A 14,393-nucleotide genomic window follows, 5' to 3' on the forward strand; every position below is an offset into this window, starting at 1 on the left:
GAGTAGGAAAAGAAATAATCTTTGATAACTTTTTACTTGTTCGAATGAATGATTTGGCTTTGGTCTCTGTTAATTTGTTCTGTTTCGACATTTATAAATACATGTAGGTATTTTTTTTAATATTGAAATTGTTCTTTAAAATATAAACTTAAATGAAAACAATTTAAATAAAAATTGCATCATGAAATATTAACACGAATATTATGGTTATATATTTTATTGTTATCCCTAATTATGTGATTTGATTCCAAGGAAAAGGGATTACGAAGTTAGTAGATAATGAAAAGGTAGATGTTTTATGCATTCAAGAAACAAAGTTATAAGATGATAGGATATCATGTTTGTCATTATGGACATTACCTACATTATTAAAGGATGTTTGAAGAAATAACGTGTTTTGAGAGTTATTATGAATATTTATTGGCCTATATGAAAAATTTGAATGTGTGAATACGTAACACTCCACAAATTTTAATGCTATAAAATCCGAATTTACTTTTAATCATAATTCATATAAAAAAAATAAAACTCATCCTTTATCAAACTTATTCAAACTTTACATATAACATAACTCACTCTATTTACATCATATTTATTATAATAGAATAAAATACATCATCCAAACAAAAATTCTTAAATTCTATTCCGTCATTTTCTTTTCAATCTTTACAATTATGCATTTTCACCTAAACTCTCATGATAAATCATGATAATCACAATCAAACACAAACACAAACCAACAGAAAAATAAGTTAACGTGAAAACAAATCAACATGTCATATTTCATGCAATATTTATTTAATAGTATTATGTCATAAAAAATAACAAAATAAATACCAGTCCTTAGTGCTTTCGGTTTAGAAATACTCATCTTCTGATATTCTAAGAATCCAACATCAAACATCACTCCATAAAGGTTTATATTAAGAAACACCGGTATTCTGAACTCAACACTCTAAAAACTTTTCACAATCAAGCAAGCTCAAGCACATGTTTCAAAGCTCTCTATCTGGAAACATCTATCCTATGAACTCCATACCTTACGAATTATCCGAGCTACATACCAAAAGAAATCTACTTCAGTTAATCACACTCATAGAAACACATTAAACATAGTCCAAAAACAACACTCAAAAGAGCTTAATCCTAGTATACATATCTTTAATTCAAACTCATACAACACTCATAAGACAAACATCACTTGCTTCAAAAATATAAACGAGAATAAAACAAACAAATAACAATTAGAAAGACAAGTTGAAAGAACAAAACATACAATTCACACATGTTTATTATTAAAGAATGACAATTTGTAAAGTGACTCAAGAAGTCCTAATACATTAATTGAATTAAGCTATATACAAAGTAAAAAAAAATATCAATATAAAAAATTAAATTCATAACATCAACTAGAAGAATGAAACTTTCGTATCAACATTTCATAATAAAACCTCAATCTTGTGATTTTGAAAATGAGAACATTTTAATTTTTATAATTTGAAATAGTTTTTATAAAAGTTCTTAAATCTGGTGAAAGGAAAATTAATGTATACTTTAGATAAAATCTTTGAATTTCTCAGAATAAAAAATACAAAATAGATTGGGATTCGATATTTATTTTCTTAGTGATATTTACTGTTGTATCTTTAACTTAGGTAATGAAATCGGAGTTATTTTTACCTTCAAATGAAACAATTCGATCGAGGAAAGCAAAAGATTTGTTTGGTGTAAAATATATATCTTGTTTCTGTTTTTTTCATCTTTTTATAATGAAAAAAAGACTACCGTTTCCTTACTCCTTTTCAAGGCATGATGTGATACGAATTTTTGATAGCAATATATGTCTAACTTCAACATGATGATAATGATGAGAAAATGACATTAAATTTAGAATGAGTGACACATTTGCCAATTCTGATCTCTAATTTTGTGTGCAATTTTATATGTCCATGTCTCCTTTTAATTACAGCCAAACAAATTATTTATCTACTATTTACAAAATAATGCATCCATCACGTCAAGGCAAAAAAAAAGAAGAAAAACTTTAATTTTCCTGCGAACTATCTCGAATGCTGAATTATGAAAAGAAATTCTTAGAACCACAAGGGGCATGTATCATGAGTAGAATAATTGCACGTCACAATGTGGAATTAAATTAAAATGGTGATAATTTCGAGGTTGATAAAACCAATGCAAACACTAATTTTCTTCACTTAACTTTAGTAAGACAATTAGTATATTTTGGTGTTATATCACGTTCACAAAAGATTGACCACTAGTATTTTTTTAAAAATTAATATTAGTTATTGATATTTAATTCATATTTTTACTCCATATAATATTTGTGAGTTGGGATCTTAATTACGTGGGTTAAATTAATTGATATTATGCAAATGTTATTATAACCTAAATAACTTGTAAATGTATCATAAGTTAATCATATGAGATAATATAATATCAAATTTAAGCTAATAGATTTGTTGGTATTTTTTCTTAAATATTGATCATCTTGTTCATTTATATACATCATGACACTTTTAATCTACCTTTAATCATTATTTTTTTTAATGTGTATCTCTTTTTACATTAAGTATTATATCAAATATATATTGTCTAAAGTAGACATACTCATGGGAGAAAAAACACTATTTTTAATACAAATTTATTATATGAAAAGTAAGAAGCAAACATACAAATAACAATAACAACAATGAGAAGAGTAACAATTAACAAATAACCAAGAAAACAAAGTTAAACAAACAAAAAAAAAATAGTTGTAAGTTTATGTTTTAAACGGAACCATAAGATATTTCAGAAGTAGAAAGTTAATTAGACTGAAAACCAAATCCTAACCAAGTTAATAGAAAGCACAAATAAACTTATATGAAAGGTCTATTCCACCAAAAACTCTTCTAAATGGATATTGGCTAGTGAAGAATAAATACATAAAAAGGTTTGTAACATTCTACATTTGATAATAGTTTAAAAGTGGGTACATGAGCACGTATTAATACAATTACCCTTAATTGAAAAAAATCAACTTATAAACTTTATTTTGAAATAGGATAACCTATGTTATTCATTTATTAATATGGTAACTTCATGTCGGCTGAACATGGGAAAATTTATAATGTGCTGTTTTTAACTGCATAGATTCATATTTATTCCATTTTTCTTTTCTTATAATTACAAAATACTATAAGTCAGTAATATTGATGGTCGAACTTTAGTTTAGATTTATTAATATAAAAAAATGAATCAATTACAAAATGTTGTATATAAGTAGTATTATTGTCGAATTTAATTTAGATTTATTAAAAACTAAACAAGATTAAATAAATGTATATTAATTTGAAAAAAATCAAAATATAGTGTGGGTGAAGGAGTGTTAATATATATATATATATATATATATATATATATATATATATATATATATATATATTTTCTTTGTTAAATTTAGTTAACATGGTTAGAAAAAGAATTAAAATATTTTTGTTCAGTTGATTATAAGAAAAAGAAATAAAATAATTTATTAAATCAGCATCTATCCTTTACAAAATAGTCGTAATATAGCAAAACACACTAGAAGTTGAACAGTACAAGAAATTATATATAATATTAAGAATATTTTGAAATTAAATAGTTAATTATTTATAATATTTACATTATATAATCGTATTTTATTATAATATTTCTTCAAGTTGCAACATAAATGTCGATGATTCCTAACTTAAACTTGTCAATAAAACAGTTTAATAGGAATATGGCCTCTGTGAATATATATATATATATATATATATATATATATATATATATATATATATATATATATAATACTGATATTTTATTATTATTATTATTATTAAAAAGTGGATTTTTCAATCCACAAAATACTATGATTCTTGTCCTATATTAGAAATTGGATTTAAAAAAAATCTTTTGTTTTATCAAACCTGAAAACCTAACCTTCGTACCATTTAAAAGAAAAATGCTTTATAATATTAGCAGCATCATATTTTTGGGTAAACAAATATATTCAAGTAAAACAACTATTATCCACTAAAGTTAAAAAAAATTGTCATCATGAATGAGCTTAACATAAGGCCTCCAAATGTCAACCAAATGTATTATATAGAGACAAATTGTAAATTGAAGTGAGAAATAATCTTCTAAACTTAGCAAAAGAGAACAAATTTGACAATTAAAAATTGAAAAATTATGTGAAATATTCAATGTCATTACTCAAAAGTCAAAAAAACTTTATAAAAAATATGTCCAAATCAAACATAAGAATTTTTATAAGAATTGGTAATATTTGAACTAATATTAAAAAAATTACAATTATTAGGTGGAAAAAATAGAAGAAAACAACATATACAATCCTTCAATAATATTACCATTGTCAATCTTCTTTAAATGAAACACCTTCGAAAAAAAACTTTAAAAAAGGTAAATGACAAATCACTAAGTCAATAAAACACTAACACAACAAATTAAAATTAAATTAGAGTATGTAAAAAACATTATAAAGAACTTATAAGGGGAAAGTTGAACATAGTTAACAGCTATTACAAGAATATAACATATTGATTGGGTACACTAGTGCAGAAAAGACTTTAGACGTATGTTATTTTGGATTTTTTACGTTTGATCTCGACCTGACGTCTTTACAGGTGACATTGATGGGACGTCGGTTTGCACTGTCAAACTTCTAGACGTTTGACACTACACATCAGACGTCTATATAGACATCCGACACTACACATCAGACGTCTATATAGACATCCGACACTACACATTAGACGTCTATATAGACGTCTGACACTACATATCAGACGTCTAAAGCATCGCCATACTTGATTGGATCTTTCTCCGCTTGAGGCTTCTCGGGTTGCTACTGGCTCATGGTGATTCGAGTTTACAACTTTATATTTTAGTTGAAGAGAATGGATTGTACGTTTTTTTTGTATTGGATGATTTTGAAAACGTAGCGGAGGGAATTGGAGGAATGCAAAACGCAAGAAATCTCCGCCCAAGAACGCCGCCCAAGGACACGAGCAAAAATGCACCAAAACCCAACGAAAACACATTTTAATCGATTCAAATGAAAGATAATTCATCAAAGAGTAATGTAATCGGAGAAAAATTAATTTTAAACGGTGCAAAAGTGAGAAAACGAACCTGAAAAACATAGCCCGTGGAGAGAAAACGTGAGGAAGATGATGAACATTAAGTGTGCATAAATGTTGTCTCGCGTTCGCGGTGTTTTAATGCAGCCATATAGACGTCTGTTCCCCCCACATCAGACGTCTATATGGCTTTAGAAGTCGGATTGCCAGGATCTGACGTCTAAATGGAGTCAAAAAATGACTTTTTAGATTTAAAAAATGAGTATATAGAAGTTTGTTCCCCCACATTAGACGTCTATAGGGCTTTAGAAATCGGATTGGCGGGATCTAACGTCAAAATGGAGTCAAAAAGTGACTTTTTAGATTTCAAAAATGAGTATATAGAAGTCTGTTCCCCCCACATAAGACGTCTATATGACTTTAGAAGTTGGATTGGCGGGATATGACGTTTAAATGGAGTCAAAAAGTGACTTTTTAGATTTCAAAAATGAGAATATAGAAGTTTGTTCCCCCATATCAGACGTCTATATTTAGAAGTCGGATTGGCGGAATCTAATGTCTAAATGAAATCAAAAAGTGACTTTTTAGATTTCAAAAATGAGTATATAGACGTTTGTTCCCCCCACATCAGACGTTTATATGGCTTTAGAAGTTTGTTCCCTCCAGAACAGACATCTATATGGTTGTTTTATTTACGGAAAATGCCACCGGTCATTTTTTACGTTAGATATTCGAGGATCGGATATCTAAGGGGTGACGTTAAAGGCTTTTTCTGCAAGTAGTAACACAAAAATTTTATTACTAACATCTATTAAATTGAAAACATGACAAAGAATTGAACGAAATAAGTATTGTCACACATGAATCAATGAACATTTTACCTTTAATAATTAATAGAAACCGCATAAAAATCCAAATTATTAGAAAAATTATTAACATAAAGTAGATATAATTATATCACTAAGAGGGATGGATCATGAGACGCTAGAGTTTACATCAATCGAAGAAAAAAAATATTGAAATGAACGCAGAAAAATTACTTATAATATCACAATAAGAAAGAAAGATATAGCATAATTCCTTAAATCCATATAAACAAAACATACTAACAAGCTTTAAAAAAAAAAAAAAAAAAATATATATATATATATATATATATATATATATATATAATATTCGGAACATCTAAAAATTAAATAAATTATTATTTAATTATATTTTATTCATATATAAACTTAATCGAGTCAAATATCACTTTTAAACTTAAAAACTTAATTACTTTTTTAAATATACAACTTTTTTTATATCATTAACGCTTTCTATATATCTAAACATTTAAATAATACAAAATATTAAAAGTTTGAAAAGCAATTTTCAAAACTCAACCAATTTGATCCAGATTCAATGAAACTAAACATGTTATAGAAATTAAACACAACATCCATCTGTTCACCTAACATAATCGATATATCTAATGTGGTTCGTGTTGTACTTCTAGTTTATATAATTTGGTTCGTGTCCACCCTTATTAGGAGTTGTTATAGTTTGTGAAATTAATGATCATAAAATTCAACTAACCAAAATCAAGTTTGACTATATTTTAATAGAACAAACCATTACATGGTTAAGTGGGCATTTCATCAAATGTGTTATGAAGTATTAAACTTAGATTTTACTTCAATTCATGCCATGAAACTCAAAAGAGAGAGTGAAACAAAAATTGTATGGACATTTTGACAATCAATTTTTTTTACTCACATTAACACTACTTTTCAATATTTCTTTTTAACAAATACAAAAATTGACCTTTTAAATAATTATTTTATTCTTAAAAATAAGTTGTCAAATGATTCACTTAGGTGTAAAAAAGTCATTTTTCAATTTATATATCATGATATTTCAACAAATGTTGAAAACAAATAAAAAATAGTTAAATAAATAAATGAGGGATTCTTTATTAGCTAAATACTAGTCAACTCCCTCTAAATGGCCAAACAAGATCTATCAAATGTCAATACAAACTCTCCACTCAGCCAAATAATTAAGAATATAGAAACACGTTGTTATCATTATGTAAATTTCTCAATAAATATTCATATAATAAAAATAAACCACATTTTTTTAATAAGTTAAATTACCATACAAAAGTTGAATTTGGTTTTTGAAAAAATATTACATAAATAACGTTTTGTCCCATTATCTTCAGTTAATTATTATTTTTTTATTATCAATAACTAATATATAAATAAAAGATAAAATATTAGGAATGTCTTCATTCTAATAAAAAAATATATACATAGAAAATATAAATATGAAACCTTTAAATATTATATTTCCTTTTAAGCATTTATCATACAAATAAGACAACCTATGCAAGATAAAAGTTGAATAACATCATATAGCTTCTGCTATATGATGTCATTAAAAAAAAACTTATTTATACATATATTCTATTCTGAAGTTTCCTTTTACCCAAATCAATACAAATAAACATATTTCCACATTAAATCAATTATATAATTTATTTAAAGTATGAACTGAATTAAACAATTAATATACTAACATATCGTAGGCTAATAATATAAAATACTTTATTACGCATAAAAAGTAATGTTAAACACTATTGTTAAAATTTTACTTTAGATGTTATTTATAAAATAATGAAATAAGTTATACGTCAACATAATCTTTTTAAAATATTCTTTTCGGACTCAATTATAAGTGAAAAAGATAACTTTTAACACAAATATAAAAAATTTGTGGCTACTTTTGTTCCAAATTAATTATATTATTCTAAAAACACCATTCAATTAATTAAATTTTGTTCTTAATGTTTTTTTTATTTTACTTTTGATGAAAGACATTTTAGAGATTTAAAAAAAAATTGATAAATCGAATGATAATTTAAATAAAAAGAGTGGCATAGCTTTATAAGTTTTTAATACATTTTAATTAATATATAAAAACTATTGCTATCGTTATGATACACACAAAGTAATTTAGTCAGTGATAGGTGACACATTAGGTTGGAAAAAATGGGAATAAACCCAGAAACGTGAAAACACATGCAAACCCTCATTAAAATCTGCAACCAAACTTTCTCAGCCAATTAATCACACACATCTAATTTCGAACCACTACTATAAAACCTTCTCTTCCGTTAACTTTTCTTCCCCACCAGCAAATTATCATCATGACCCTCACATGCCTATTACTGTTCTTAATCCACATTGTGGTGGTAAAAAATTCTGAGGCTAGTAACAATGTCCCTGCTGTCATAGTTTTCGGAGACTCCTCTGTGGATTCTGGGAACAACAACGCCATAGCCACTGTTCTCAAGAGCAACTTCAAGCCCTATGGTCGTGACTTCGAAGGTGGTCGTCCTACGGGACGCTTCTGCAACGGTCGTGTTCCTCCAGATTTCCTTGCCGAGGCCTTTGGCGTCAAATCAACCATTCCTGCATACTTAGATCCTGCTTATACCATTCAGGATTTCGCCACCGGTGTTTGCTTTGCCTCTGCTGGAACTGGTTATGATAATGCTACTTCTGCTGTTCTGGTAAGTGTCTTTTCGGGTTTTTTCTTTTCAATCATCAAACAAAGTAATCCTACCTACTTCTGCAGTTGCCGGATTTCTTTTTAGGAAATAGTTTCTATTTTTTTATCTTTTCATAATTTAAAAGAAGTTGTAACCAGGTTTATCAGCTCACAAAATCAAGAAGAAACCCCACAAACATATTTTTAGAATGCCTGGTAAATCTTACCATCTTTAGCATTAAGTTAAAGGGATTCTTTGCAAGAGTTTAATTTTGATAAAATCAAATAGTGTTGAACTATTATGTAGTCAAACTCCCCTAATAACATTCTGTTGCATGAATGGTATTTTAAAAAAATTGTTTTGAATTAATTAAAATATAAAGAGAAGTGTTAATAAAACACATTTTGGAACAAACTTTACTGATATGTTATCTTATATATATTTAAAAGTGTGTTAGAAAGTGATTCACCAAATAATAGTATGCCATTAAAATTCAATTCAAGAGTGCTATGTTGAATGTATATATAATATTACTGTTGTGGATCTGACTCTGTCATCATCATTAATATATTTCATCCTCTCGATGTTTTTTATTCAATCACTTCAATGTTGTATTGAATCTTTCACTTTAATATCTTGTCTTCTTGTGCCAGTGACACAGTACGCTGGACGGAGACCATTCAATTTGTATAATTAATAACACGTTCACTGTTTTTTTTTTTCTGTTACATCTTAAATCTTTCAGAACGTGATACCACTGTGGAAGGAACTAGAGTTCTACAAGGAATACCAAGCCAGATTGAGAAGCCATGTTGGTGTAGAAAAAGCCAACGAGATCATAAGCGAAGCCTTGTATTTGATGAGTCTAGGAACCAACGATTTTCTTGAGAACTATTATGTGTTCCCAACCCGAAGGATCCACTTCACCGTGTCACAGTATCAAGATTTTCTACTGAGTATTGCTGAGAATTTTGTGAGGGAATTGTATGCACTTGGAGCACGCAAATTGTCCATAACTGGTCTTATTCCCATAGGGTGTCTACCCTTAGAGAGGGCCACCAACATTTTGGGGGACCATGGTTGCAACGAGGAATACAACAACGTTGCTTTGACCTTCAATGCCAAGCTGGAGAATGTGATAGCAAAGCTTAATAGAGAACTACCACAGTTGAAAGCTTTGTCGGCAAATGCATACTCTATTGTCAATGATATCATTACAAGACCTTCTGCTTATGGTATGTGTTATCTTCTTCACTCTCACTTCTCGTGTTTTTGTTTTTATCTGGTATGCATGAACATGGTGATGGTGACGATGATTATGGTGTTCTGTGCTCTGTGCTCCTTTTTTTCTTTCTTCCTCGTATTGAACGAAATAAAATAGAAAATAATCATTTTCAAGTTTATAAAAAAGAAAGCAAGGCTACTATATAAATTCAATTATACAAAGTAGAAAGATAAAATAGGAAATAGTAAATGCATGCAATTAATATACAAAAGAATGCAGTGCCGTGTTATAACCAAAGAAATACACTTATTACCTTATCAAAATCCACCCCACTAATATGTTGATACAAACCACAATCCATAAAATATGAAATATTTATATATATATATATATATATATATATATATATATATATATATATATATATATATATATATATATATATATATATAAAATACATCTCTAAGAGACTTTTTAGAGTAATATAAAAACAAATTCTTTATTTCAAAAAAGACAATATCTTACTAAATGTCTCGTTCAAATTCAGTTTTACTAAATTTTCAAAGTGTCCTATTAATAATTAATAATATATTTTATTAGGTATTTTAACTATTTCAGAAGTTTCTATCAATTTTTTTTAGTTTTAATGTAATAAATATATTTTAACGATTTTTTATTTTTTATTTAAAGCTTCACATATATTTATGTAGATTTTTTTTAAGATGTTTAAAACGGTACTTATTACTAATTTTAATATTCTTATTCAATAAACACATTGTAAATACTATATTCTAAAAAAATGTTAAATTTCCATCAGTATAGTCCTTATTTTACGGAAATTAAGCATTAATATTAATATAGACGAGTTTCTAATAATATGACGCATAATACCAGTTAATATCAATAGTGATAACTTTGGCAATTTTATGCTTAAACAAAACAAAATTTTAGATAATTTAAAGCTATTAAATTGGAAACATTTAGTGAAGCATGCTAGTTTGGTGGTATAAAATTATATAAATGATATCTGCATGATTTTTAATTTTCTAGACAGAAACACTTCATGGGGTAATTACAATTTTATGCTTTTAGTTAATCTTGAATTGTTAAAAAATTTGGAGAAAGATTAAACAATAAATTAAAAAAAAATTAAAGGAGATAAAAATGGTAAAATCATTGAGCATTGAGAATAAAAGAAAAAAAAACAATAGAATATAAATTCATTAATTAGCTACTTCATGTAAGAAATGTTATAATAAATTAATGAGATCGAACCTCTCTTGAATACTTCTGTCACAGTCAAAGAAAATTATAAAAATATTAAGTAACAGTTGCATCTCCTAGAGTAACCAACAGATATAGTGTGGTTTGTTTTTGTAGTTCATTTGAATTTAATTAGGAAATAGTAGCTGTAAGAAAAACATAGCATTTAATTCTAAATTTTAATGGTCACTGAAAGCTTGTGTGCTTGCCTACACAGCTTTTAGGTATGCTTTCACTTCTTATCATTAATACTAATTTATTGGCACCAGGTCACACTATCAACAACCACAATCAAATTCATAAAAGGTTTAATTTTGAACCCAATAATATCACGCAACACACATATACAACAAAACTAAGTTAGTTCCGCATATTTTTAACCAACTTTTAAATGTCTAATGTGGTTGTTTAAATGTCTTTTAATCAATTTAAAGCACTTGTTTATCAAATTTCTATAAATAAGAAGTACGAAATGAATATAAATTGAACAAGTGTATGTTCTAACTGATAAACCTTTTTAATTATAGGTAAAAACTATAATTTAAATTTAACTCAATTTTATAAAATAAATTTATAATTAAAGTAGCTCTAATACAAATAAACTTTAAATTTAAGTTATTCTTATTAAATCAACTTATCAAATAAAAAGTTTGCAGTTATTATAAGTTAACTTTATTCATGATCGATGAGACTTTTAACGCATACTGTTACACTACACAAAACTGACTAGTAGGGTGAGGTTTGCACCACTTATAAATTATGAATTGGCCCGATAGCGACTCGATAATGGGTGAAAACAAAAATGTCCACTTAGAATTCGCTACTGATATCATGTTAGAAGTGGACTTTAAACCTAACTCAACCCCACAAAATCAGCTTGTAAGGTGAGATTTGCACTCACTTATAAATTATGAATTGACTTTATCTCTAGTCGACGTGGGATTTCCAACACTATGTTACTCTTTCAGTGCAGTTCATGTATCATTTCTATAAGTTGAAAATTGTTGAAACTCGTAGATTGATTTCAGGATACGAGGTTGTAGAAAAGGCGTGTTGTTCGACAGGAACGTTTGAGATGAGCTACTTGTGCAGTGACAAGAGTCCACTTACATGCACAGATGCTGAAAAGTATGTGTTTTGGGATGCATTTCATCCTACCGAAAAGACAAATCGCATCGTTTCAAACTATTTGATTCCAAAGCTTAAAGCAACCTTTCGATGATGATCATCATCACCACGCATTACTTTAGAAGATTGCACAGTCTTGCCTAGAGCAGCATCAAAATATACAAATAGCTAGGTTTTATATTGGGTTCCCATGCATGCATGTTCGACATGTATACATTTTATGTCTTCTGCTATGGCAAATAAATTAACACCTGAATTGTAGTCATGTGCACCACTTAGAACCTCGTCTTGTGTTTGGTTTTTTCGCTTTTTAATTCATTCGTGTGTGGCTTTTGGCTTTTTCATTTTACGTGATTTTGTGTTGCCAACTTTGATTAACTTGTAAACCAGACCAAACATTGTTCAACTAACCATCTCCCAGGATCCTTGATTACCTTGCACCTAAAATAGAAAATACTATATATATATATATATATATATATATATATATATATATATATATATATATATATATATATATATATATATATATAGGGAACACGGTAGATGTTCTAAAGCTTACATTTTCCAATCAAACATGATCTTAATTAGAATCTAAGTATAGGTATAGCAAAACAAACGAAAAGAAATTTCAAAAGAGTTCAACTTTGCATACGTTGTCCTACCATGAAAATGAGGAATTAAAAGTTGTGGCTGAGTTAGGTAAAGTAGCATAGTCATGCCTAGAATAAAGAACATTTATGGAACAACTATCTGATTCCGACACCAAGTACTCTCCCTTCATATGTTAATACCTTACAACTAAAACAATATTCCTTTTATGTTCACCGTCACCGTACTGAGAAATTTCTTTGAAATAAAGTATTTAAAAAAGTAATTTTGATATGATATACATTTACATTAATTTGATATTAATGTTCGGATTCATTTGATATATGTTACAATAATAAAATTGTAAGGAGATTCAACAGACACATATATCTCTACACTGATAAGATATTATCCGTTTTGGATTATGTCTTCACCCATTTGTTTTTGTTACCACTCCATAAAGCCTCTTACCAATAAATGTATCTTATCTGTATATAAACTCATGTTCATCTTTTGTTTTATTTGATATCTAACAAAAAAATTATTATAAAAATGTTACTTTCTCTCTTAAAAACTTTTACACAAATTTTTCTGTATAAAAGAACACGTTTACATCTTCATAATCCTAACTTCAACTTCAAAGCATGAATACTCACAAGAAAATATCTTATGAGTTCATTTTATCCCAACAAAATTCATTGTTCCATTTAGGTCTAATCATAAAAATTTAACTAGGAGTGAGAAAATTATAAAGAGACTTACAAAGAGAGTATCGTTTCATTGTTTAATTTTATAAGAGGTTCTTTTTTTTTTCTCCTTTTAGAACTCATGTGACTCTGTCTTTCAAAGAACATAATTAATTATAGCTCATTTTGTGAACCGTATATGGTAGGTTCAAATTATAGAACTTAATAAGATAAAGATATTGTGAATGAAAATATGATATATTAATTATATAAAGTTTCAATGAACATAAGATATATATAACAAATTAAATAATGATAAAAATATATAATAAATTATATTTAAATAGAATTTTTTTTTCTTTAAAATTACATATAACTTTTTAAAAATGTGACTTTTAGTTTATTTTTTAAAAAGATAATGAAAATTATAAGAAAAAGTACAATTTTCTATATCATACAAAATTATATTTTATTTATATAACTACTTTATATATTGTGAAACATTTTATTTAATATTTTAATAGTAATTATTATTTTAATTTTTAGTAAATAATATTATTGAAATTTATGCTCAAAATAATTATAAATATAAATACAAATAAGATAATATTTTAAATAAAAGTAATGATATAAAATATTATAAGATAATATTATTAATGTATAAAATTATTTTCTTATATAGTTATTTTTTCTTAAAATTATAAATAAAGTATAAACGCTTTTAAAATCAGTATTATAATTACAAACAATTCTTTACAAAAATATTTTAATCATAAAAATTAATTTGTAATAGTATATAATTATCATTTAAATGTATATATTTATATATG

General features: G+C 26.8%; 1 protein-coding gene across 1 annotated transcript; it reads left to right on the forward strand.

Annotated features, from left to right (window-relative positions):
• The first annotated feature begins 8,258 nt into the window (after positions 1-8,258).
• Positions 8,259-12,635, forward strand: LOC148204562 (GDSL esterase/lipase At2g42990-like). Its single transcript, XM_088093850.1, has 3 exons — positions 8,259-8,691; positions 9,416-9,905; positions 12,187-12,635. The coding sequence occupies exons 1-3, from the start codon at positions 8,326-8,328 to the stop codon at positions 12,378-12,380; spliced, it is 1,050 nt and encodes a 349-aa protein (XP_087949976.1). The 5' UTR covers positions 8,259-8,325; the 3' UTR covers positions 12,381-12,635.
• Positions 12,636-14,393: the final 1,758 nt, after the last annotated feature.

The sequence above is a fragment of the Vigna umbellata genome, chromosome 1 (genome assembly GCF_029865625.1).
Source record: "Vigna umbellata cultivar VRB3 chromosome 1, Vumbellata_1.0, whole genome shotgun sequence".
NCBI classification, from domain to species: Eukaryota; Viridiplantae; Streptophyta; class Magnoliopsida; order Fabales; family Fabaceae; genus Vigna; species Vigna umbellata.